The 27,957-nt window shown below is 40.9% G+C and overlaps 1 protein-coding gene across 2 annotated transcripts in view; it reads left to right on the top strand.

Annotated features, from left to right (window-relative positions):
- The window catches only part of Ryr2 (ryanodine receptor 2), a 581,527-nt gene that overhangs the window by 301,836 nt on the left and 251,734 nt on the right, over window positions 1-27,957 (top strand). For both annotated transcript variants that reach the window (XM_076572925.1, XM_076572926.1), the window contains 4 exons: window positions 14,526-14,621; window positions 21,233-21,351; window positions 22,945-23,078; window positions 24,943-25,184. In XM_076572925.1, the coding sequence (XP_076429040.1) occupies window positions 14,526-14,621; window positions 21,233-21,351; window positions 22,945-23,078; window positions 24,943-25,184 (591 nt within the window). The remainder of the gene's footprint in view (window positions 1-14,525; window positions 14,622-21,232; window positions 21,352-22,944; window positions 23,079-24,942; window positions 25,185-27,957) is intronic.

The following is a 27,957-nucleotide window of genomic DNA, read 5'->3' as shown; positions in this document are numbered from 1 at the left end:
TTGAACAACATTTGAGGTGTTGCAACATATTCTATTGGCTCTGTGCAAGCATAGGTCTTCCTTAGTTTTGACCTGAGCTATTTCATAGCCTTTTTCATGTCTCTTACCAAGAACTTGGGTCAGTCTGCTTTTACCATATTGCAAATCACTCAGCTGCTTCCATGGCAGTTAGCATGTTACCTGTACAATATCCTACTGAGTGGTAACTGGGGTTGGTTTCAAAGGCAAGACTATCAGCTTTCTGGGTTTTGTGTCTCTCTCATTTGGATTAATGCCTGTTATATAGTAGATACCTGATATCTATTAATAAATCACTATTAATTAGATGACTGAACTCTGATGGAATAAGAAAGTATATCCAAATTTTAAAAAATGATAGAATATTTTTAATGTGAAGAAGAATAGGTAGTCAAAATATTTGGAAATCCTTTAAAATATAATTAAACATCATTAAAATTTATAGAGTCATAAAACAATTTATTCATAATTGTCCCAGTTAGAATTTTTAATGTTTTCTTCAGATGAGCACTTTGATATGCCATTAAAATTAAGCACATGCAATTTGATGCTTTCATGGGGCTGGCATTCACATTCCTCTGAACAAGCCCAGGGATACTGAGGCTTCATAGAAGTCCAGATTTACTATTTATCCACGACTATTATCAGAATGAAGATTTCCTGGCACCAAAATTCTAGAGAGTACATTTTCTAAAGGTGCATTTTCTTGCAAATGTAGAATTAATGGCATTGAAATTCTTAACAAAACAACAACAGCAGAACAAACAAACAAGACAGAGAGAAGAGAGAGAAGAGAACAACGTGAGTTTGGTGTGTTTTTTACCTAGTTTGGTATCTTTTTAAAACCAGAGTGTAACTTCTTTACATGATATGATGTGGGTTGACTGCAGACAAACTATACCTTTTGCCAGAGGTGTGTTATAAGGTGGAACAAGTTGCACATGTATCAAGACAGTGTGACACCTTAATTTTCCCTTTATGTTCATTCTTTCCATGGTCCCATCTCATCTGCCCCTTGAGCATGTCATTTGCTCACCTTCCCATGAGTAACTAGCATGAACATTGAGAGTGATGATGATTTGGAGGAATTCATCATTGAAGTTTCTTGCAGCCAGATACACTCGTAACTTCCCCTTGAAGCTGTAAATCCCTCAAGGGTACTCCCTATGACTATGCAGAATTTGGGGATCTTCAATTTGTTTATTTTAGAGCCCATTGAAATAGCTTTAATATACTCCACAAAAGGCTGAGAATTGTATGAGAATTGTAATTCGGTTTGTGACTTCTTTTATTTATTGGAACATAGTGAGAGATGTGACTTTAAAATGGTGCATGTGTCCCAGGAGAGAGAGAGATGGCAGGGGTAGAATGGGTAGAGTGATGTATCCATGCCATAAACATCACATAAATGGAGGCTAACATAAAATTTAGCCCAGTGTCTTCATTGTACTTGGAGGATCAACTTTTTTTTTTCTCTCTCTCCCTTCTATGTGGTTAGATTCCCATAATCTGGTTTCTCTTTTGGACCTGAGCTAGCTCTTGCCAGGACCCCATGTTACATACTTTGTAGTATACTTCCAGTTTGGTGTTGGAGAGGCAAAGGAAATACTGTCTTGAGAAAAAGAGCACATTTCTTCCTCTAACCCTCTGACACCCACACTTGCTATCTCACAGTCCCAAACCATAGCCATTCCTGAACCAGGAACTCTGGCAAAGGGGTGGGTGGGTGGGATTTTTACCAGTATTGGCCAATGCTTGAAACCAAATTAAGCCTTGCTCTTCATGGCTCTCAGCTAGAGGGTGGAAGTTTCAGGGAAAGCTTGCCTGTCCATCATAGATGCTAGTTCATGTGCTTCATCCATCTAAATGGTTGGATGAACCAAGGATTAAAGCAGAGTGCTTTTATCTGCTGCCTCACACTGTGCATCAGGCAGAGTCACATTCAACCAATGTTATTTTAACTGATTTAATAAACACATTGTAGAGATTTCCATTGATTTTTGGTAGCAGGATGGATATAGCCATTAATTCACTTTATTCAAAAACAATGGGCCTCTTACTCCTTTTTCATTAGGCCCTTTTATTGAGAAACAGAAGCCTAAATTCATCTGTAGCCAACAGCTTCTGAGAAAATATCTTTCCCTCTTCTGAGATCCTAGCCTCTGCCTCTGCTATGGCTTTGGATACAGATGAAGCTCAGTGTTCTGATTGGAAAAGTGGAGGATTTAAAAAAGGTGCCTGCTTCTAGTGTTATTCTGCCAGTTTTATGAATTAACATACCAGGCAGATAACAACCGGCACCTATTGTTTTGAATACTGTCAAGGAAGTAATGATAATGATTCCGCCATGAGGTTGTTGGGCAGTTGGCATTTGGTTTTGGCGTCTCCATGTGTAGCATAGGATGGTACTTCTCTTCTTACCTCCTCCCCAGTCCCCGTCACCCTTTTCCTTTTGGTTAGTTTCTGTAATCATCCTTTCCCCCTGCTAACACAGTATTACTTTTTCTTCATCTTCTGCTGTAGTTCAAACATGCCCTAGGAAAGAAACCTTATGTACATTTCCTGAATGAGACAAGAAAAGTTCCAGATTAACTTGTAGAAGATAATATGGTCATGATTATTCTTAGAATGTCCTGGTGTTTGGTTTTTACATCTGGAAAGTACTAGTCACTTTCTAATACTTTCTCTAATCGAGATGTGATGAAGTGGGGGAGGAAGGACAAAGTTTCTTTACACTTCTTGCTGCACTAAAAGCTTTAAATTCTGCTCACTCTTTGGATATAGTGTCTCCTCTTCGTACACCTGTACTTGCAGCATCCCATACCTAGCTGATTCTCAGCAGATACAGCCATCCCTCTGTAGCTGGAGAGTTTTCTCTCCAGGTCCCATCAAGCCCCGGCAGTCTGACAGCCCACTTATAAAATAAACACACAGACGCTTATATTATTTAAACTGTTTGGCCTAATGGCTCAGGCTTCTAGCTATCTAGTTCTTACATCTTAAATTAATCAATTTCTATAAACCTATACCTTGCCACATGGTTCGTGGCTTACCAGCATCTTCACATGCTGCTTGTCATGTTGGTGGCTGGCAGTGTCCCCTCCGCCTTCCTGTTCTCTCAATTCTCCTCTCTGTTAGTCCCACCTATACTTCCTGCCTAGCTACTGGCCAATCAGTGTTTTATTTATTGACCAATCAGAGCAACACATTTGACATACAGACCATCCCACATCATCCCTCCATAGTAATAGGTGTGGTATCCACACTTTATAGTGTCTGTGGATTGAAAATAATAGAAAAATACTTTGTCTGAACTAAACATGGATGGTTGTGTTTTCTTGTCAGTATTCTCTGAACAGTACAGGGTAACAAGTTCAGTTTCTCTGATATATAATCCAGAGATGATATAAAGTGTGTGGCAGGATGTGCACAGGTTGTATGCAAAATGACATCATGTTATGTGAGGATGTTGAATGTCTGAGAATGTTGGGTTTTGTGGCACTGACTCACCAGTGATACCCAGGGGTGACTGAGCTTGAGACCTCCACGATGTTGAGATTCTGTAAAGTTTCTGGCTGTTTCCTCTGACTCTGGTCCTCCTATCTTCCCATCTCAATCTCAGACCCCAGGTAGCCCACCCTCACTTCCTCATGGATCTTCATCAACTCTAACACTGCTCTCTATGTTTTCTAGAACAAGGTGTCCCATGTATGGCTTCCCTCTTTCTTTCTAACCCTTGACCTCACTCCCTCTTTGTAGTTGCTCTACAGTGCCTCTTTCTAGTACTTTCTCCAATCAAGAATTATACTTCCAGAATGTCTATAACTAATTAATATTTATCTAAAATTTGAATATTCTTAAGTGTCTGTACATGCTTCCTTAATTATTTATAGCTCATTTGATTAAGAAAAGATTTGATGGTGCTATTACTTAATATTGACATAATTAGAATTCCCTGAAATTTACATCTTGCCAGTGAAATAGCTGTATGGTACTAAGAACACAGAATAGTTTCAGGCTCATGAATATATTTTACTTTTAAATTTAATTTTTGGGATGAATAGATGACTCATTGGTTAAGCACATATGCTTCTCTTGCAGAAGACCATAGCTGGGTTCCCTGTATATCAGGCAGCTCACAGCTGCCTGTAACTCTATCTCCCGGAATCTGACACACCTTCTTATGGGCTTTGTTGATACTGTACTCATGTGAACCCCCCAGTACACATACAGATAAATAAAACTAAAAAAATAGGCTGGGTTTTCAGAGCAGCAAAAGATAAAGTATTTTCCCCAGTGTGTTCGTGTTTCTTGACTTTTGCCTTTCCACTCTGCAGTCCTTGGGTGAGCCTTTTGTTTAGCTACATCTGCACCTATTGGTTTGTTTTGATTATATATTTACTTAAGTGCTTCACCTCAGGAAAGGTTCCTTGCCCTTCTGCCTGCTTCTCTAAGCACCTCAGCCTCTTGCCTGGTGTCTAGATGAGGCATCCTTGTACAACAGAGACATCTAAGTTGGGGGAACATGGGCTTAGTGTCTGGTGTGTCTCCATGCCAATAGAAGCTCTCATGCAATCTGAGTTGCTGTAACAAAATATATAAGGCAGATAGATGGCCTGTGTACAATGACAGTTTCCCATACTTTTGGAGGCAGCAGTTTGAGTTCAAGGCATCAACACACTGTGTCTACAGAGGGCTGCTGAGAAGCAATCTTCTGACCATATTCTGCAGAAGGTGTGAGCATCTCTCTAGGAACTAGAGAGATAAGGGCACTAACCTTGCTGATAAGTTCTCCATTCTGATGACCTCATTCCCACCCAATGACTCCATCTCTTAGTGTCATTCCTAAGGATTAGGATTGTAATGTGTGAGTATTTGAATTCAATATTCAAATCATTACACAGATTTCATGAATGGGTTAAATATTTGTTAAATACCTATTTTGGGAGATGCTTTGATCTAGGCACTGAGGGACAGTGGTGGCCAAAATACAGCACCTGTGTGTGGTGATATTTTATTTGTGCTGAAATGTGATATTTTATTTGTATGTTAATAAATAAAGTTTACCTGGAGATCAGAGGTCATGGCAAGCCATAAAACAAAAGTCAGGTGGTGTTAGCACATGCCCTTAATCCCACTACCTACCATAGAGACCTGGAGGTCTGTATAGACAGGCAATGATGAGGAAGTGATATGGCTGGGCTTAGAGCCAATGAGAGGGCAGAACAGGAAGGCAATAAAAGTGCAGGTTAGGCAGGAAGAAGCTCTCTCTGGGGAAGCTATGGTGTGGGGGTAAGCTAAGGTTAGTTGTGGCTATTCACTATTTCTCTGATCTCTTCAGCTATTACCCCTGTATTTGTCTCTGTGTTTCTTATTTAATAAGACTGTTTAGAAATTCGGCTACACCTGTGTAAGCTTTGAAGGAGCTTAGAGTCGAATGGGAAAGACAGCGGTAGAAATCACGGTGCCAGCAAGGATGTGTGCAGCTGTTCACCAAGCTGCCTTCATCTTCCCATCACATTGTCATTACATAATGGTGATATCTGACTAACCAAAGATCAATAAGTAGGATCCCATAAAATAGTTTGCATGATAGATAATATCATTTTAAAATCAAAAAGCCTGGAGAAATATACCAAAGTTTGCATGAAAGTCAAATCCTAATTAGTTCCTCTAAAATGTGGAGTTTTATATACCCAAAAGAAAAATAAATACTATCTAATAAAAAATAAACAAAAGTAACAGCTAATACAATAATGAATGAAATAATAAAATATCTCTACCATGTCAAATAAATGCAAATTAAAATAATAAGTAAGAATTCTAGGCTTTTGACTAGGTTGGCACGGAAAATAATTTTGATAATACCCATTATTAGGGAAAATGTTGGCTGCTGTCTTCTGGATTGGAGCATGAATGATGGAATTTAAAAGCCTGGCCAACCCTGGTCTGACTACATATAAAATTTTAGCTGCTTGTGTTCCTTTGCTCTCACACACTCTGCTTTAAGAAGCATGTTCTAGAGGTGTATTTGTATAGATGTGAAAAGATCATCCACTGTAGAATTACTTGTAAATAGCATAAAATTGAAAGCAATCTTTATATCAACAGGGGATTGGCTCCAGAGCTTGTGGTATACTTTAGTGTAGTGCTGTGGAATTATTGAAAATTGAGATAAATCTATCATTTGGAAAACTGTTTGAAGCAGACCAAATTGTTTCTCTATTTCTACTTGGGAACCTGTGGTATGACATTAACTTGGAAGGAACAGAAAGGCTTACTTAAGTATGTATGAATTAGGATTCCAAAGGTAGGATTCGAGAGATGCCTCAGTGGCTAAGAGAATGTACTACTCTTGAGGGGACCCAAGTTCCTTTTCTAGAATCCACATTGAGTGGCTGGCAGTCCTTGTAACTCCAGCCATCTTTGACCTCTGAAGTCACCTGCTCACCCCCTCTCTGTCTCTTTCTGTCTCTGTCTATATATTCATCCTCTCTCTCTCTCTCTCTCTCTCTCTCTCTCTCTCTCTCTCTCTCTCTCTCTCTCTCTCTCTCTCTCTCTCTCACACACACACACACACACACACACACACAGAGACACAATCAAATCTTATTTTAAAAAAGTTTCCACCAGTATAAAATTAGAGATGTGTAGAGGAGGAATTCCTTGTGTCCAGAAGTTGTTCTGCAAGGATCTACAGAGAAGTGTTACAAGGCTGCCTCTTAGCAGGAGGATCTTGATTTTTAGCATCTGTTTCTAGTTCTGTATCACATTGGTTCATAATCTGTTGTAATGAACAACTTTTATGATTGACAAAAGTAGTAGCACGTGCAACTTAAATTAGATATGTGATGGTAAGAGGAAAAAAAAAGATATATGTTGGTTCTAGTTTAATTAAAAAAAAACACCCTGGAACATTTATATATCAGTGAAAATGAGAGTCTTTTCTCTTATATACAAGGTAGTTCAATAGTTCAGAGGTGTTCCAAGTGAATAGAATTACAAAAAACTTTAACTTTACAACATTCCTTTGGTTTATTTTCATTACTTGTTTTCATTTTAATATTTATTTTATTTTTAACCCATTTATTACTATTTTTTTAAATTTATTTTACATCCTGGCCACAGTTTCCCCTCCCTCCTCTCCTTCTAGTTCCTCTCCCGACTCCCTGTATTCCCACCCCTCAATCCACTCCTCTGTTTCTGTTCAGGAAAGGAAAGGTCTCCTATGTATATAAACAAAACATGGCATATCAAATTGCAATAAAACTAAGCACCTCCCCATGTATTAAAGCTGGACAACGCAACCCAGTATGAGTAGTAGGGTCCCAAAAGCCAGTAAAAGAGTCAGAGACAGCCCCTGTTCCCACTGTTAGGAGTCCCACATGAAGACCAAGCTATACAACTGTCACATATATGCATAGGGCCTAGGTCAGTCCCATGCAGGCTCTCTGGTTGTTGCTTCAGTCTCTGTAAACCCCAATGAGACCAGGTTAGTTGATTTTGTGGGTTTTCTTGTGGTGTCCTTGACCCCTCTGACTCCTACAATCCTTTCTCCTCCTCTTCTGCAGGATTTCTGGAACTCCAACTAATGTTTGGCTGTGGGTCTACATCTGTTTCCATCAGCCTCTCTGATGACAATTGGGCTAGGCACCAATCTCTGTGTTTAGCAGAGTATTGTTAGGCATCAGTACATTGACATTTTATTTTTTGTCCAGTCATGTTTGGTTCTATCCTAGGTCTCTGGGTCATCTAGCCTGTAGTTCCTGGTGCTCCAGGCAGTGTCAGGTGTGGGCTTACTCTCCTGGCATGGGTTTTAGACTGGACCTATCTTCATTCTTACTGTTGTTCTGGTTACCACTTATTTAACAAACAGGAAAAAATTTAAGAAATAAAAACATAGATTACATTTTGACTTTCAGAGATTTAAAAGCCACCTTCCGGCATTTTCATTGACTCCAGGCTTCAAGCCCATGTGAGCTCATACTTCAGTTTAGAAGAATTTCGGTTCTGTCACAGTCATTAGAGTTCTGTAATATATTTATATGTCACACTCCTATGTAGCTCATTTTCCTTAGCTTTCAAAAAGATTTACTATAAATACCAACTTCAAATTTATGACTCCCCCTCCCTGATTCTTCCAAAGAGGTAGACAGGATTCAAAGACATACCTTATCGGTAATATGCTTATGTAGCCTGTATAAGGTCCTGGGTTCTACACCCAGTGTGTATGCATACACACATGGGTGTATGCACATACACACACATAAATAAATAAATAAATAAATAAATAAATAAATAAAGCACAAAATAATAACAAAACTCAAAAAGCTGGACATTAGATTCTTCCCTAGAGCTATGAAGAGAATGAACTACCTCCTGCTCTTGCTGCTCAGTTTTCTTTGGATGCTTGTCATGTGGAGAGCAAACACAGAAGGCAGGGTGGTAATTCATAACAATTTGGTGCTTGACATAGACTTAGTGAGGCTGGGTCTTAGGTAGAGATTGATAAAGGTGGATTTATGAGCCACCATCAGGAAGACATCCGGATGTCACAGACACCTGTACTTGGAATTGGAGGAGCATTGCTGTGGCCCTCTTTCATATATCTTTTCTGACATCCACATAATTAATCTGTGGGATGCAGACAAGCCAGCATGGCTTTCTAAAGATGTCTGAGACATGGCCCTTTGGCAAACTATGAATACTCATTTGCTGAGGATTTGAAGCAGAAAACAAACAGAGTAGGATGCTGCTCTTTATTGTTTAGCAGAAGTGATCAGTCTCTGAATCCTTGAAGAGCTGGGGAGGTCAAGGCTTAGTTCCCAGTTCAGTGTTTTAGGTGGGGCTTTTGGGATCTGATTGGACTATGGGGGCTCTGACCTAGTCAGTGTATTAATCAAACAGAGTTAGAATTTGATGGTCTATTAGGAACAGGTGTTCTAGAGGAGGAGACCCAATAGAATGAGTGTATATTAAAAGAAGATTTTTAGATTAGCTCACATAATACAGGATGGGATGTCCAACAATGGCTGTCTTACACTTGAGAGTCTGAAGGATCCCTAGAGAGCTGCTGGTCATCATTGTATGTTGGATGCTATAAGATTCTTGGTTCTGATAACAAGGAAGGGGTCCAGTAGCAGTGGAAATCCACATTTATCTGGACTTCCACTGGAACGTGATGCCAACATTTAGAGTGACTCTTCTTGCTTCAGATAACCTCAAGACAGTCCTGCACAGGTATCCTCAGCAGCTTGCTTTGTAGTTAATTCCAGAGCCAGCTGAGATGACAAGATTAACCACTACAAGGACATCATTTAAGGTGGCTGAAGCTATGAGGTGAGGCTCTTGGAGAAAGTGGGCCAATGAGGATTTGTCCTGGGCCAGCATACCTTGTCGCAGTCCTTCTTTCTTTTTCTCTGCTTCCTGGCTTCCACCAGGAGAGCAGCTTTCCCATGCCCTTTCGCTTCTGTGCTTATATCTTGTCATAGGCACAAAAAATAGTAGAGCCAGCCTATTATGGATTGGAACTAATGACACAGAATTAATCTTGCCTCCTTTCAAATGGTTTTCTCTGACAGTTTGTCATAGTAATGGATACTGACTGTCACAGAGCATACAGCAGTTAGAGACTTCAGTGCCTCCAGAACATTTCCTAGTGTTGCTGGGAGGCAGATTCCTGGATGCCAGGACATGGGGGAGGCTGCAAGTGATGAAAAACCAAGTGCCTGGCCTTCCCAAGTGCTCAGCACAGGAGCCATCTTACACTTGTCTGCAGAGATACTTCCTGTCTTGTTCCCCACGGTCCTGGAAAGGCATTGCATTTAAAGGCATGCTGCCTCCCCTGTTTGACTGTTTTGTCCTAGTCTCATCTTTATGAAATAGCAATGGCAGTCACAGACATAGTTTAATAGGACTTTGTTTTATTGTCAACATTGAGATCTACCTTTCTGAATATGGCTATACACTGATAGCACTCTATTCTTTTAAATCATTTATTTATTTTTGTTTGTTTATCTGTTTGTGTGCGTGTACACGTGTGTATATGCTATAGCTTGAAAGTGGAAGTCGGAGGACACTTTGTAGAAGTTGGTCTCAGATCAAACTTAAGGGTCTGGCTTGGCAACAAGTGCCTTTTCCTGCTGAGCCATTTTGCTGGCATGAGGACACCAACTCTTAACACTTTTAGAAGGCTGGGCAGTTGGGCAAAGAAGGCCACAGAGCCTGGTGTGTTCCCATAGGTCCAAGAAGCCACTGCCTGTGTGTGGGCTTGGCCCTGTGTTTGTAAGCCTGAACATGACCTGGACGTCATCTTCTTAAGCATTTTTTTTTCCAGACAGCTACTCCTAAATCAGGAGTGAAGAGAGGGTGGTGAAGAGAGGGAGACCGCACTGTTGGTACTTGGTTATATGGCTATACACTCAGTGCAGGAGATCAAGGCTGACATCCTTGGGGGCCTGGCAGTAGCTAAGAGCCACTTTCTCTTGTAGGCATATTGGGGTTTCCCAGAAAAACCTGTTTTTCTTAAAGTTCCTGTGGTGAGTCAGGAACTACCCTCATCTGGGTGGCTCTTTGTTAACCCCTCTGTGGCTGTGTGCACCTAGTGACACTAGCTTTTCCTTAAAGCCACCCTGCTACTTCAGTGTCCCCACTGAGCAGACACAGGGCAGCCTCATTGTGGCACTTCCTTCCTATGATCAATAGAGGACAGACACCTGATTCCCTGGGTGCTTCTTTTACTCCAGCATCTTTGGTCAGGATTAGCCCAACTGTAGTTGCCAAGGTCCCTCATCCTCAGGGACAATGTCCCCATCTCTCTAAGGCTCTCTTAAATTCTTCACCTCCAGTTTTTAGTGGATTTTAAGTGTCTGCTTAGTAATCTACATGTTCTTAGACCTTTCAGATTCTCCTTCTCTCAGCCCCTGCTGACTGTGCTGTGGAGAGCCTATGGGCTGTGCATTTGCAGATTGTGAGAGGCTAGTGAGATGGCTTCTGACTTTGTGTCGCTTCCCAGCACCTACCTAGTACAGTGTATGGAATATGTCATGTCCCCAGTGCTGACTGAACAGAGCTGATGAGTAAGAGTTTCCTGGCCTGACATTGAGGTTTCAATCCACTGATAATTCTCTGAGTCTGTCATTCTTCTGGGAAAGTTTGTCAAAATTTAGAGCTATGTGAATATGAAGACAGGATATCAGAATACTGCAGGTGCTCTTCAGAGCATGCTAGACACATCTTCATAAGCACTTCATAAGTTGAATATACAGTAAATTGAAAATGTGTCTGAGATATTAACCTCTCAGACATTATTGTTTAGCATAGTCTGTCTTAAAGTGCTTAGAGAACTGATGTCACTCCACAAATGGATACAATCATCCAGTATGAAGCCTATTTTATTTTATTTTATTTTTATTATTATTATTTTGGTTTTTCGAGACAGGGTTTCTCTGTGTAGCTTTGTGCCAAAGCCTATTTTAAAGGAAGAAGGGCTCAAGCAATTTATTAAGGATGTGTGTTCCCCAATTGCTGTTAATATATTATTGGGTATCAGCTACTGGCCCTTATGATGACATGGTGGACTGGATCTAATTACCCAGCACCGCAAAGAGAACCTTGAATGCCATATCCATAGCTCAGAAATAGTGTTCAGAATGCAAAGCACTGCTTCTGTGAAATTCATGTTACATTTTCTTTTTTAAGTCAAAAAGATTTCAGAAAATCACACGATTTTAAGTTGGGCTCACAAGAAATAAGAAATGGATAATGGAGTTCTTGTATATGTTAGTTACCTCTCTGTTGCTGTAATAAAACACCATGACCAGGACAACTTATAGAAGAAAGAGTTTATTTGGACTTGTAGTCCCAGAGGGCAAATAAGAGTTTGTCATAGCAAGCAGCAGGCAAGGATGCTGGAGCAGGGTTGTGAGAACTCACATCTTAACTGCAAATGTGAAGCTGAGAGACCCAATAATAAACGATGAGTCTTTAAACTCTCAACGCCCACCTCCAGTGACATACTTCCTCCAAGGAGGCCACCACTCCTAAACCTCCTCCCCTTGCATCAACGACTGGAGACTGAGTGTTCAAATACCTGATTCTATGGGGATGTTTTTGTTACAGCCATCCAATTGTATAGTAAAATAAGAATTTTGTTTATTGTGGGTGTATATCCATGTGAGCTTATGTACCACAGTGCACGTGTGGAGGTCGGAGGACAACTCTGACCTCTCCTTCTACTATATGAGTCCCTTAGATTGACTCAGATCATCAGAGTCAACAAGAAGTACTTTACCCACTGAGCCATCTCTCCAGCACATAATAATGATGTTTAAAACTAGTTCCCAACAATGAGGCTGAGTACAGTAATGATGAATTAGGAGTGGCCTTTTCTGCTCAACAAGTACCATACCTGCATGGGTGACATAGCCCAGACCTCTCATAGACATAGATACACACCCAACAGAGAAAACCAATAATACTTACTTTCACATTCTGACTAGATAAAAGTTTAAAGATTTTAAATTATTCAACATTGATAAAAATTAGTTGCATGAACTTGCAGTTGCTTCTGAAGAGCTTAGTTAGAGTGTTTTTATTGCACAGGAGATGAATTACAGTTATTTACGCACTGGATATTCTTGGTGTGTACACTTGCAGCTAGCTATTCATTTGTACAGCGGAGAAGTCACTTCTCTTGTACCTTCTGCACTGTGAAGAGATTTAATAAGGCGGAATATTAGATTTAAAAGAACTTAAAATCCAGCACAGGGAGACTTTGCCAGCCCCCCGTATTCTGTTCACCATTTACACTCCCTTGCATTCTCAGGGCTGCTCACAGGGCCCAGTACCCTGATGTCAACAATTCTTAACTGAGGGAAAATAGGAGGTGTGGAAGATGAAAAGCCTTAGAGATTAAGGCAGTAAGAAAATGGTTAATGAAGGTCGTAGGGATTGTGTGTTTCTAGCATTAGGAAAGAATGTTGTCTTGTGCCCTATACTGGAATGTTCTGCCCACATTAAAGTTACACTGCACTTTGCAGGAGAGAATGGTCATCATATGAAGACTGGCATGATGAATATGGCTGCCATCATTTTTCTTTTAGAAGGGCAATACTTTATCTTATTAATTAATTTTTTTATTTGTGCGCATTGTAGGCTGTTGGAGGAGCAGGAGGCACAGACATGTCAAGGTACACAGGTGGAAGTCAAAGGACAGCTTGCGGGACTCAGTTCATTCCTTCCACCATATCTAGGTCTTGAGGATCAAGCTTGATTTGGCAGGCACCTGTCCCCAGCCCCAGTCACTGCGCATGCTCCATTTATCCTGTTCCTGAGGCTCCTGTGTCTCCCTTCAGGCAGAGGGAGAGAAAACTTCTTGTCCTTTGTGTTTTTCCATTTTACTGTCAGAGCACGAATCAACTTTTCGTTGACTTACTTTGGAAGGAGATGTGAAGGGCATCTTTAAGTGCGGTTTGTGCAGTCTAACTGAAGGCTTTTCACCCTCTTGTTCTTAAGCAGTAGGTTGCAGGCAAGAGCCCTGTTTCTCCATTCCTTCAATCTACTTCCTAGTGTGGCAAGACTGTGGATAATGACTGTCCCTCTGGGGATATCTTTCTGCCTTTAACTATCATGCTGTTCAAAAATCTCACCTACACCTTCGAGCACTTACACTGTTTCTGAACAGTCTTACGGGTCTAAGCATAGCACTTCTGTTAAAGAAAAATACTAGACTTTCTGTCACAGAACTGAATCTGCTGAGTTTTTAAATGGAAAATTGAATTTTTTTTGAGTATATAAACTTGGTTGAAATAATTGTCATTTCAAAATCTCATGTGAAAAAGTGTCTTTAGTTAAAGAAGTTGAGAATCCTAAGTCTAGGAAAAGTTAAACTAGCTTTCTCTCAGTTGTTTCAGTCTTTTATATGATTGGAGACCTCTAAATGAAGAGAGGTCTGTAGACGTGAGTGGCTTACAACTTTATTAGTTGTCAGCCTGCCGTCGTCTTCCCTTGCCTCATTTAGTTACATCTCCCAACACACTTGTTAGCATCATAGCTGCTAGCTGTATGCCCTTTTATTTTGTCTCAGGAAATCTGATGTGTTCTTAACTTCTTTGGAGTATAGGTGTGAAAATTGGGCTCTGGAGAGATCAAATAGTTCAGTCTGGTGGCTAATTAAAAGCAATACATGTTAGAATCCAAGTGGGGAAACTTCCAGAGCACTGGTTTCTGCTACTTTTCATTATCACCTCCCTGTGTGAATCGTTACATTCTGGAATTGTTTGCCTTCTAATGAGAAGAGCAGTTTTCAGTCCCCTCCCAAAGATGCCAAGACAGTTTCAAAAATACCCAGGTTTGTGTGTGTGAATATGACCGTAGTTGCATTTGCATATGGTTTAGACGACACTGGGAGATGCTTTGTTCTCCCCATCCCATATTTTATACCTTGTGCAATCTTACCTTGGTCCTTGAACTTGAAAGTCACATTAATGCAAGTTCTTCTTTTACAGCGGCTCTAATTAGAGGAAATCGTAAAAACTGTGCTCAATTTTCTGGTTCCCTCGACTGGCTGATCAGCAGACTGGAAAGACTGGAAGCGTCCTCTGGTATGTTCCTAGTTTTCTCCTTGACATGTATGGTGTTCCTTCTTGTTTACTTCTGTTTCTTGTTCTTTAAGACAAAGCAATTTTGCATGTTCAGCATTATGTGTTTTCCTTTTAATTGGTTGAATATTTTTTTATCGATTAATTGAGTCACTGTTGCCCCTGAGAGGGTTGCTGCAACTACAGAGCTCCGGGAAGAGGAAAGTAGTCCATTCTAGAGCCAAACATGAGTGACCATGGCCTGGGAACATAGATTTAGGTTACCCCAAATTCCATGTCCCAATGTAGATGCAGTTTCCTGATGTTCATATAGTAACAGAACAAAGAAAGTTATGAATCAAAGCACTTTCCAAATGATTTACTGGGAACATCAATAGATGAATGAAGACCTGAGTGAGAAAAGCTCAGCCGTAGGCCTCGGAGCCTCTCTGCTGACACTTGGAGTGCTCTGTACCTGCACAGTTTTATAGTGATGGATGTGTTCTTACATAGGAAGCCTGCCAACTCCCCTCTAGTGCAGGGCCAGTGCAGGGTTCTTAGGGGGCTTCAGATGTCAGAGCTTTGAAACAGTGCTCAATTCCTGGATACAGGGTGGTCTAAACACCCTAAAGTTATCATAGTTAATGATTTTTGGAATTTTGAAGTTCTTCATACTCTAAAGACATGACTTCCACTACTTGGACAAGAGTGTCTTATCCTCTGGTGTCCTATGAAGACTTCCTCCTTGATACATGGTTAGATGTGACATGTTGAACTAAAAAGAGACAGCTACTTGAGTGACACCAACTCAGATGGCTCTTATGACACAGAGAAAGAGAAAGAGGCTCTTTCATTGGAGACATGATTCTAGTTTTCAAAACATCTGGTGGTAGTGGTGTGTGTGTGTGTGTGTGTGTGTGTGTGTGTGTGTGTGTGTGTGTGTGTGTGCATGTGTGCATGTGCACACACATGCAATAGTGAGCATGTAAAGGTCAGAGGACAACTTTGGGCATCAGTCTTCACCTTCTGCCTCATTTCTAATGGGACGCTCGCTGACCCAAGAGATTTCAGGGATCTTTGTCTCCATCTCCATTCTCACTACAGGAGCCCAGGGATTACAGATGCCTCTGGCTTTCACATGGATTCTAGGGGGTCCAAATTTCTGTCCCCATGCTTACATGGAAAATAGTTTTTCTGCTGAGCCCAATATTAGCTTTTGATTTAAAGCTTTGTATTTTACAGAAAGTCCACCATGAGATATTGGAGGGATTATATTCTCCAGTCTCAGGAAAAAAACCAAAAGCAAAACTCAAAGCAAAACTAAACTAAACTAAATCAATCACAATAGCACTGGAAATTTTCTAAAGAAAACTTTGGTGACAGCCACTGGGGTCAGTACCTCTTTATATACCCTAATATTCCTAACATTCCACGCTATAGACAGCTATGTTTCCTACACTGACCTGTAGAAACAATAAAAGTGGTGTTTTTATGTGATGATCTAAGGTGGTCAGGACTTGTAAACCATGCTTCATGTTGCAATTACTTAAGAATGCAGGAAAATATAGAATGCATTTTGTAAAACTATTTACTCCAAGTGCTTGAAATAAAGTATTAATAATAAGAAGATCCTAATTTAGTAGTTAGGTGTGGTCAACATTTAAAAATTCTCTCCTGGTCAAAAATCAAACCTTCCTGAGCCACACCAGGAGGAAGTGGTGCTCTACTCACTTCCTTTCTCCAGAAAGCAGTAAGCTGCAACTCAGAAGGAAGAGACAAAGAAAGAATGGAGCCTTCATTTGGAGGCTTCTTGTATTTTGCTGTATTTTATCAACAAGATGATATGTAGCAAGTGGGGCAGGGGGATCACTCAGAGGAAACTCCAAATGAAACAGAACCCTTTTAAATGGGCCAAAACAATGTAAAATGTTCAAAGCTCCTAGGTTTCCTGACCTTTTTCTCTTCTTCAGAGTGCTTTTCTTACAGCAGGTAGAGCAGGGGGGTGGCAAATTACATCTCTAGAAAATGGTTCTTACAATGAAAGAGTTCTTTGGCTATTTCAGAGTCAGAAATATACAGTGCCCTGCTTCGTGACATGGAGCTGAGTGAGTTTACAATTATTTTCCATGGTTACTTGAAGACCATTGTTCACTTCTAGTTGTGGTGCAGTGAGTGCTAAGGGTGATGGGATGGCGAGGCTTGCTGGATTCTGGGGTACAGATGCAGATGTTTCCTGGTTGGCTTAGTCATGGGTGGTGCACCCTAGATTGTACAATGACTGACAGGTCTATGGCTTCTAGAATGTATTTTGTTACTCACTAGGACTGTAAGTTCTCAAATGGGCAGACTTACTATACATACACACTATATCTACTTCTGCCTCAGTGGTGTCTTTCATTATTATTTTCTGGTGGTTCTTTATCTTTTCTAGAGATTTTATTTAGAAATAAAATAGATTTCTTTGGTACATTTGTAAGGGAAATTGGGATAAGCAGTGGCAAATGTGCTGTCTGCAGCCTACTTTATGATTCTTGGGGTAACAGATACCCAATCACATGACCTGGAAACTTGCCTTGTTCTGTGAGTGTCAGTTTCTCTTCAATTTCTGCTAAGGAAGGACCCAAGGATGTCCTTGTCTATTTAAGCATTGATGTGAGGCTGAGCCCCTGAAAATTATGAGTACTGTAGCATGAATACCCTTCAGAGCTGCCAGTGTGGCAGGAACCACTGGGCACAGCCATTGCACTCATGAACTCACAGGAGCTGTGGTTTCCTACACAAGACCTGCACAAGATCAGTCCAGCCCAAATTCTGGCATAGAAGGGGAATGTGCTGCTGGACCCCATTGCTTATCAAAGGAGTTATTGACAGTTGACCAAAATGATTGTCCCTCCCTTCCTTTCACTTTCCCTCCCTCCCCCCTCTCTTTTTCTTTCTTTTCTTTTTTAATGTGTGGCCACTTGTGGTGGTATTGTGTTCCCCAAAATATTATGCACCCTAATAAACTTACCTAGGGTTAGAGAACAGAACAGCCACAATATTAAACATAGGGGTTTAGGCAGTGGTAGCACACGCCTTTAATCCTAGCATTCCAGAGCTATGAGCTCTGGAGTAATGTTATCTTTGCTCCTCATTTTGCTCAGACCAAAGAGCTTACAGAGATAGGCCCATTGGATGGACTCAGTAACAAACTGATGAATGAAAAAAAATAACTAAAACCAATAACCATAGTGCCAAAAGTGGCATAGGAGCATCTTGTAGTGTTTATGATTCAAATTGCCTCTGTTATTTGAGACAGTCTCCTGTAACCCAAGCAAGCCTTTAATTCACTGTGTAGTGGAGTGTAGCTAGAATTTTTCTGTCTGGGTCCCGCCAAGCCCCAGCAGTCCCGTAGCCCACTTATAAAATAAATATACAGATGCTTATATTATTTAAACTGCTCAGCCATTAGCTCAGGCCTACCATTGTCTAGCTCTTACTCTTATACTCAGCCCATTTCTGTTAATCTCTATGTCGCCACATATTCTGTGGCTTTACTTGCTGCCTTTACATGCTGCTCCCTGGACGGCAGGCTGGCGTCTCCTCCTCTCTGCCTTTCTGTTCTCTCAATTCTCCTCTCTGCTAGTCCCGCCTATACTTCCTGCCTGGCTACTGGCCAATCAGTGTTTTATTTATCAATCAAATCCACAGCAGTGGAGGATGACCTTGCACTTCTGATCCTGTAGTCTCCAATTCCCTAGTGCTGGATTACAGGTGTGTGCCACCACGCCTGGTTTTAAGCAGTGCTGGGGATCAAACCCAGCGCTTCCTGCCTGCTAAGCAAACACACTATCAACTAACTGAGTCACATCTCCAACCTCTATCATCTTTTTTGAGACATAACAATGTATCCTAATTAAAAAAAAATTGAATAGTATCAAATTTCTGATATGGTCATCTGGCGTTTAAATCATAAACTGTCTTGAAACTGACATTCCTTTTTCCTAACTGTCCTTTGGCAAATGTAGTTTCTCTGTCCTTCATAAATCCTGGCTCCTCTGATTGAAGGGAGCAGCCATCAGAATCCTAATGAGGCTGAACTGCACATTATAGTTGCACTGCTCTGTGTTTTTGCTCTCTCTCAGTTACCCCGGGGAAACTCTGGACTCACACCTGCCTTCCAGTCCTAAACCTCAGTCTCTCTTCTTGGCTTATTGATTCTCATGCTTCTCCCCAAGTGTGTTCCGCTACTTTGTGTATGCATTAGAATACTGCGCACTGGCTCCAGTCTCCATCTCTCTCCTGATTTTGCCAAATTGTGTTCTATTTTCAAACTTAACCCTTCTCAACTTTTCTCCCTCCTCAATGTCACGTGAGTTTGAGAAATAATGAGTTGATTTTCCTCTTCGGCCTCAAAAACAGTCTGAAAATTCAAAGTATATGTAATTATGTATTTTCTCAGTTAGGCTTGAAGCCACAGCTCTTGCAGTCATGATTTTTAAACTTTAAAATTTTGAATACTAATGTGATATACAATTTTTTTTTCTTTCTACATTTGGGTAAGATGTGGAAATCCTATTTAGGGTAACTTCCATTTGCTTTTATGATTTAGCCCTTGTTAACGAAAAGAAAGAAAATTCCATGCTGCTTCTTTCTTTTTTCCCCTTTTCTGTTTGCCAGAAGACTTAAAAATAAATTAGTCATTTATCTTATACTGAAACTCAAATCATTTCTTATTTTAATCTTTGGGTACATTACTCTTGGTAAGTGTATGTATGTTGTGTGTGTGTGTGTGTGTGTGTGTGTGTGTGTGTGAGAGAGAGAGAGAGAGAGAGAGAGAGAGAGAGAGAGAGAGAGAGAGAGAGAGAGAGAGCACAAGTGTGCACATGCCATGGCATGCATGTGGAGATCACAGGACAATCTTGGATGTTGGGTTCTTGCTTCCTACCTTTGTTTGAGATAGTCTTCCTTACTGTGCACCACTGTGTACATGAGCAGAGATGACCCAGGAGCTTCTAATGATTTTCTTGTTGTTGCCTCCACTCTGTTGTCAGTGGTTTCTTCTCACATTACTGCTCTTCTCTTCTGTAGGATATGCTGTTCACATCCAGATCTAGCCATATACCTCTCCTGATGCATTCAATTTTGAGCATACTATGAGCTTTGTGAGCCATTGTTTGCTAATACAACCTGTTCTCAGTCTTCTATTGCTTGGTGTTTTTTGTTTGTTTGTTTGTTTGTTTGTTTTGTTTGTTTTTTTTCCCTGAGTACAGCAGAGGCTGGCTAACTTTTCTGTAAAAGGCCAATGCCTCAGTCTGGGTGGCTGGTTCAAAATACCACATGGACAGCGCCTTTTGGTTTGGGGTACGGATCTCCTCTCTCATTGACAGCTCTTCCTTTCCCAGGTGTCAGGGAAAAGCATGCTCTTGTAGCCTTCCTCCTCTGTAAAGGCACAGATTATTCATAAAGAATCAGCCCTCATGACCTCAGGTTATAGCATCCAGATATATATTTTATAGCCAGTGTGCCCTAAGGTCTTTAGTACAGTCTCTCAGTTCCGATTTGTAGTGGGAAGCAGCCACTGTCAGTAAATGTATGCATTAGGAAAGTACCATAAAACTGTATTAATAAAACTATGCATCCATGTCCTCTGTAGTAATAAATAATGGAGCGAAATAAAAGACAGGATAGCATGGGAAACCTACTAAAAGTACTTTCCCACCGCTGGCATCATATTCTGTATTGGGCTCAGGATGACGAGTGCACATGTGTATGTATGGTCAAGCATGCCACGGTGCACCTGTAGAGGTCAGAGGACAGCTTGAGACTTTAGTCATGTGTATCCTGGGGATCATGCTCAGGTTGAATGGGTTTGCATCAAGCACCTTTATCAGCCTGAGCCATTTTGCTGGTCCAATGATGGGACATAGGAAAAAAAAAAAAGGAACATGGTTTTCAGTGAGCTTTTCAAGTATACATACACTAAACATTCTGAAAATGAAACCCATTTTGCCTCTGTTCTTTTATAAACCTTAAGAAAAAGGCTTATTATACTTTTGTGATGATTATAGTTTATATTTTTTCATTTCTGTACAATTTTGTTTATTTCTTTTGTTTTTTAAATGAAAGTCGCCCCCCCCCGGCCCCCCAGATCCAATTTAGGTTGTCAGCCTTGGCTTCAAGTGCCTTTACCTGCCTATCCCTCTTGCTGGTTTAGGATTAGGTTTCTAATGCCAGAAAGCTTCAGAATCTGCCCTAAGCTACTGCCCTTCCATGCTTGTCTCGCATACTGGCCCACCCTGGTGTGCCTGCCACTCAAGCCTGTACTGCTGTTCTGCCCCCTCCTCTCCGTGACTATCTGGAGGGGGATACATTTGCTGAGTCCTCCAAGCCTGTCATACTGCTCTCTATTATACTCGCGAGATACAGTCACCTTCCTCCGCTAAGCTCCATACTGCTCTCCACCGGGATCCGTTGACTTTGGATATCTGTCTGTTCTGACAAATGCCACCTGTTGCTTCCCACAGTGCCCTGTGGCAAACACATTGAGCACAAAGTAATTACATGTCAAACAGATCGAGTGCGGTTGAATGAAAAAAAGAAAAAAGAACAGCTTCCCAAAGCCTCAACCTTCTTCCCCCTTTCATTGTCTGTAGGCATTCTGGAGGTCCTCCACTGCGTGCTAGTGGAGAGCCCAGAAGCTCTGAATATCATCAAAGAAGGACATATCAAATCCATCATCTCACTTTTAGACAAACATGGAAGAAACCACAAGGTAAGGGAGCTGTTTGATTTCCATGAGTGAATTCTAGAATCATTACATGGTGGGGACTTGGCTATAGATTGCAAAAGGCTAGAAGAAAGGATTTGAAATGTTTTTTACCAAAATGAAATGATAGGTATTTTGAGCTATGTGCATGTAATTGCCTACTGAAAGTATAAACCAGTGAGAAAGATGGGGTAAATGTCCAACAAGCCTAAAAGGAGTGAAATACTGAGAGGTCAAAATATCTAGCATGTATATAGTGATTTAAAACAGACAACATGTGTATGCATTTAAGCATACCTGATTGTAACATGAATTGCTAAATGTTCTTTTAATAATAATAATAAAAAAAACCAGAGGGGTAAATGCTGAAAGATGAGCGAGACAAAGGAACAAGCCACTGCCATGTCTTACCTTACCAATTCCGTGAATCCTCTGACTGAAATCCTCTGAGTCCTCACCCGAAAGGCTCCAGCTGAAAAAGCCTTTAACTGTAAGGGATGGCTCTGCCAAAAAGCCTTTAGTTCCTGTCTCCTCGAGCCTTATATACCTTTCTCTGCCTAGCCATCACTTCCTGGGACTAAAGGCATGTGTTCTGCTTAGTACTAGGATTGAAGGTGTGTGCCACCACTGCCTGGCTCTATTTCTCTCCTAGACTAAGTCAATCTCATTCCTGGGTAGCTTTGAACTCACAGAGATCCAGATGGATCTCTGCCTCCTGAGTGCTAGGATTAAAGGTATGTGTGCCACCACTGCCTGGCTTTTATGTTTAATCTAGTGGCTTGTTCTGTTCTCTGATCTTCAGGTAAATTTTATTAGGGTACACAATATATCACCAAACCTGATAGCCTATACATCAGTATGTTTTTTGTCTTCATGTATCAGTTAAAATAAATTAATAAACTAAGAGATATACCAACAGAAGATAATTTCAAGATGTTGAAATTTTCATGGATATTTTTCATCCTTAGTTACCATGGAGTAAGATTGTTTCATATAAAGTCATTGTAACCATGAGAGTACAAACAATTTTTGCTTTGTATGTAAAAGAAAATGGAGAGTCACTGGGACATACACTGTCATGTTAAAATGACTGAGCTGAGGCTGTGGGTGAGACATGATACAGAGCTTTTGAAAGCCTGAGACTCAGAGTTCATGTCCCTCTCATCTATAAGCTTGCTGGAAAACTGTGACTGCTTCCTATAATCCCAGTGATTGGGAGGCAGAAATAGGTGACAAGCTGGATTTAGAGTTGTCAAGTTGGTAAGCTCTGGGTTCAAGTGAGAGACCATGCCCCAATATGTAAGGCAGAGAGAATGATTCAGGAAGATGCTCAACATCAACCTGTCTTTCACATGCACATATACACATATATGTCCACACACATTTGAACATGTATATACATGTGCATGCATACCAGAGAGAGAGAGAGAGCGACAGACAGACAGACAGAGAGAGAGACACACAGAGAGAGACAGAGAGCTAGAGAGACAAAGGGAGAGAGAGGAGAGATGACGGGAACAATCACAGTTGGGGTTGTTTGCCTTGTGGAAAGTGCTATTGATGAGGTCAGAGTCAGCTGGACATGCTCTCCCTCCCCAGGTCCTGGACGTGTTGTGCTCTCTCTGTGTTTGCCATGGGGTTGCTGTCCGTTCTAACCAGCATCTCATCTGCGACAATCTTCTGCCAGGACGAGATCTCTTACTACAGACTCGTCTTGTGAATCACGTCAGTAGGTAAGTTCCCATGGACATTGTCATCCACACCACTGCAAGAAGCTATCTCTCTAGGGAAGCCAGCAGGAGGTCTGTTTATTTTACTAGGGATTTGTGTGTGTTCCCCGACTGAACAAGTATTGTTTTCTACCTAGTAGAAAGGCTAATAAAATAATAATAGATGAACTGTTTACTGCAAACACATGTGTAAAAGTTTCTGTTCTCTTTCATGTGTGGACAGATTGCCACTGGCTTCTTCAGAAGCATGCTGTAGCTGCAGTAATATGCAAGGATATAGCTGTAGGTAGATGTAAGAAGTCACATTGTTCTTCAGTATCCCGAGAATGTGCCTTCTATCGGTGATAAAAAAGATAGTGCCCAAGTCTAACACATTTCAAACTAAATAGCTAATGAAATGGCATTTTCCACCAGATCAGCCTTTTAGGGAATCTGACAGTGTCACCTACAAGCTACCTAGTGCTACTGTTCCAATTTGCCCATGGCCTGTGCTGTCTGTATTTTGTGAGCTTTCTTCAGTCCTGCTCTTGTGTAATTTTTACAGATGATGAGGTTAGGACTGGGGTAATCCTTGGGTCTGTCTGTGGAAGCTGAGCTAGGTAGTACTAAATCAATAAACCAGAAAAACAATATGCTCTATGTGGTAGAGTAACTAGGACCTTCCATAAGCTTCTGCCACCTTATTCTTCCATAAACAGAAGTGGCGTGAGATCTGCAGCTTTTAAAATATTTGTTTATTTTCACTTTATGAGGTTGAGTGCATGGTATGTATGTGTACTACATCCATGCCTGGAGGGCAAGAGGAGGGCATCAGATCCCCTGGAGCTAGATTATAGGCCATCCACCTTGTGGGAACGGAACCAGAGTCCTCTGCAAGAGCAACCAGTGCTCTCCAGGCGTCCTGTGTTGTGTTGTTTGAACAGGAGTGATAAGGCTTTCATTGTATGTCAGCCCTGATGTTAATGAGTGGTACTTCCTGATACTGCCACTTCTCCTTGTGATCACTAGAGAATGTAAGCCCACTCTTAAAATGGACTTAAATGAAGCTTGTCAAAAAAAAAAAGTCTTCTGTTCAAAGCCAGGAAGGAGTAGACAGATAATAACAGCTTTCTTTTGTCACATGCTACTGTTGACCATATCATAGCCCATGTGACGTGGCACTTATGTCAGGAAGATTCATGTGTCCTGTGTTAATAGCAGCTCCATTTATTATGTGGTCTTGTTGTATCAAGTATCTCATTTTATGATCTACATTTGATTAATGATATGAAATTTTCAAAAGATCAGTTAAGAAAAAAGTCCTATGGGACCCTGGATTGACTTGACTGAGTAAACCCAGCATCAGGTGTTGTACACTCAAAGCAAACTAGGGGTGCTGTCTGCCTGGGTATCACCTCAGTGGTGGTTTTGTAATTCTGTGATATTTGTTAAAATGTAGGTTTAGGATGTTGGATCAGTTACCTTACTTGTTGTCATGACAGAATACCTGAGTGAAGCAATATGGGGAGGAAGCATTTATTCTGCCTTACAGGTGGGTCAAGTCATGGCAACATACACATAAGATGGATGGGCAGTTTGCATGGGCATTCAGGAAGCAGAGAGATAAATGTTGGTTCTTAGCTTGCTTTCTCATCTTTATTTAGTCCAGAACCTTAGCACCCAGGATGATACTGCCCACCTCAGTGAACTGAATCTAGAAACATGATCACAGATGTGTCCAGAGGTTGGTCTCCTAAATGATTCTAGAGTCTGTCAAACTGACAGCATTGACTATCACACATGTACATGATAGAGAATCAGGAATAATATTTAGAATCATGAGTAAAGAAACTAATAGCAGCTTCCTTTGTCTTTTTCTGTCTAAAAGCATGAGGCCTAATATCTTCCTGGGTGTCAGCGAAGGGTCTGCACAGTATAAGAAGTGGTACTACGAGCTCATGGTGGACCACACAGAGCCCTTCGTGACAGCAGAGGCTACTCACCTGCGGGTGGGCTGGGCTTCCACCGAAGGCTATTCCCCGTACCCCGGCGGGGGCGAAGAGTGGGGCGGCAATGGCGTTGGTGATGACCTCTTCTCCTATGGGTTCGATGGCCTTCACCTCTGGTCAGGTAGGCATTGTCCCTTTTCCTTAGACAGTTACAGATGGAGGTCTTGTGACCTGCTGTACTTTTCTGCAAACTGAGAACACTTGTTGTTCAACACCCAGACGATGAGTACAAGAGTTTAACAAAAAACAGATTTTTTTTTTTACTACAGAAAAAAAAAATTGCGTTATAGTACATTTCCATAGGACTGTAAAGCTTGTGAATGTGTGTTTAAAAATGACATTCTAGTGCACGAACAAACTGCAAGATTCTCAGGTGTTTCTGAATCACTTTAATTGGTATATTCAAAGATTTAATGTTTGTTATAAAAACCATACAATACAATGACTGGTTTCAATTCCAGTGAGCTAATGTAAAAGCCAGTCAAGGCTCCATGGGACCAGTCCAATCATGGCATGGCTGGGCAGGTGTGGAAATCTTAAAGCTATGTATATAATCAAGATACCAGCTGCCAAATTCTCAGTAGTGATTTGAATACCTGTTGCAAATGCTATATGTTAAAAATTTGTATTTCTTTCTCCAGATCACAAATAGGTATAATTTGGCTTACTTCAAAGTTTAGTTCTTACATAGTAACATAGTATTATATTTGCATTGTATTATTGTTTTCAGGTACTGGGGTTCGCCTGCATGTTGCAGGCATGGGCAGTTCATGAAGCTGCATTTATATGACAGTTCTGGTGTGACTTTGACGTATCTTACACTTAGTGTGTGAAAGACATAGAAAGTTACTTTAGGTTATAAAAGCTGAACTTTGTCTCTTAGTTGTGAGTGATGTTCATTTAATAGTGTAGAGGCCTAATAAAATCTAGAAAAAAGGCTTAAAATTTTAAGTGAATTAAGTCCAAGAGTTGATAGTAGTGAGATTAATGAACTCAAAGCACTCTGTAGAGTCAAATCTACATAATAATAGTTATTGGACCTGCTTTATCTAGTGCCGGTAGTTCAGATGCCATGAGGGTGCCATGTTTTGGATAGCTCATTCATCTCTTGGAGTTTGTTGTCAGGGGCCTCAGAATAATTTATATTGCCTACCTCCAAGTGCATGAGCCAATCAGATCAGAGCCATAATTCCTTCCTTGTTCTCATGGTAATTTTCTGTGGTCCCAAGGACAGGAAAAGAGCGCTTAGCCTAACATTGGGCTAAGTTCTGTTTTATGGCATATTTGATCTATAATGCCCTGAACTCTATTACCCTCACCTCTGAGAATTGCTTCATGGGAAATGGGCCCTCCACTGGATGAATGAGCCATGTTTAAATGTTTCCCTTTTAGGCAGTGGTTGGGGGAAAGGTTTCCTCAGATGCAAAGCCTGGAATTTCTTTATTGGGCACTTCACTACTTCTGATCTTACATTACATTACAACTTTTCCTTTTGACATATTAGAAAAGCTTCAAGCCATGCAACTAAAACCTGTGCTTTATGCCTCAATGAAAAGGTACTAAAGAGAAAAATAAGGACAGAGCTTAATGTGTGTATAGATGTGCCATAGGACAGATGGCAGGTCACAGAATTCCTGGAGAAAATTATCCTGAAACGCTGTTGTCAAGAGAACTTATTTTTTAACCTTAAAATCTTTTTCTTGGTGTGAGGTGTGTGTGTGGGGGTGGGGGTGGTGGTGGGTGTGGGTGTGTGGTCAGAGGACCACCTCTGGTATCAGTCTGTTTTCCACACAATTTGAGACAGGGTCTTATTACTACTGTGTACAATCCACAGACTCCAAAGATTCTCCCATTTCAACATAGGGGTGCTAGGATAACAGACATGCACGCTACTGTATGTCTGTCATTTATATGGGTTCTGGGGATCTGAACTTGTGTCCTCGGGAATGTGCCAAAAGCTTTCGTCAATGCTGAGCCATTTCTCTGGCCCCTTGTTCATTTTTTAAAGTGCTGAGAAACTACAAGTCATATTATGGCTGTAGTTAAAAGCTGCATTTATTCTATTTAGGGGCTATGACATGCTTTACAAAGATCAATATAAAGTAGGTCGAATTTGCCTAAGTTCTACATCACGTTCTTACTAACCGAGGCAACTTTCCTAGGGTTGCTCTTGTGTTTTTCTTCATTTTAATGGTTGTTGTAGGGTTGAAAGCATCAAACTGGCAGTTTCTAGGAGAGAACATAAGTTTTACCACTGTACATTGTGTAATTAGAGGCCAGTATTCCTTGGAACAGGGATTTGGCTCCAAATCAAGATTTGAATGACATCTTCATTTATTCTCCCAAATTCAGCTATGTACACCATTGTTATTGAGGCATCCCAGGCGAGGACAAGAATGTGAAATTCTTGGAACTTTTAAAGAATTGAAATAAAAAAGGCATAGAGGAGTGCTGTGGAGCAGCACGGGAACGATCAGTGTGGATTTATCACCCAAGGTTGTGAGTCTACGTGCTGCTCCTCCCTGTGGACTAAAGGTCCAGTGGAATGGCCATTCAAGGAGAGGCCCTCTACCTGGAGATGTAGTCATGAAGCTTCCATACTGTGTGGACCATGGCCTCAAGTTCTTCACTCACTCTCTGTCTTAGCTGAGCACTACAGACTTTCCAGAGAAGAGGACACAGATAACCCTTAGGGGTTCATTAGCTTCATCACAGCAATGTCAATAAAGCTGAACAATATATTGGATTGTAGTTAATGTGTAATTTTAGTATCATGGCTAAAATAGAAACATTCTTATTAACTGTGGATCTTGACACTAGCAAGAAATCAACATTTCTCCCAGGAGCTGCTGTGCTGTATTGTTTTTGTTTCTTCTTGTTTTTAAAGCTGCTTT

The sequence above is a fragment of the Peromyscus maniculatus genome, chromosome 5 (assembly GCF_049852395.1).
Source record: "Peromyscus maniculatus bairdii isolate BWxNUB_F1_BW_parent chromosome 5, HU_Pman_BW_mat_3.1, whole genome shotgun sequence".
Lineage (NCBI taxonomy): Eukaryota > Metazoa > Chordata > Mammalia > Rodentia > Cricetidae > Peromyscus > Peromyscus maniculatus.
This window is presented reverse-complemented; position numbering and strand designations above follow the sequence as displayed.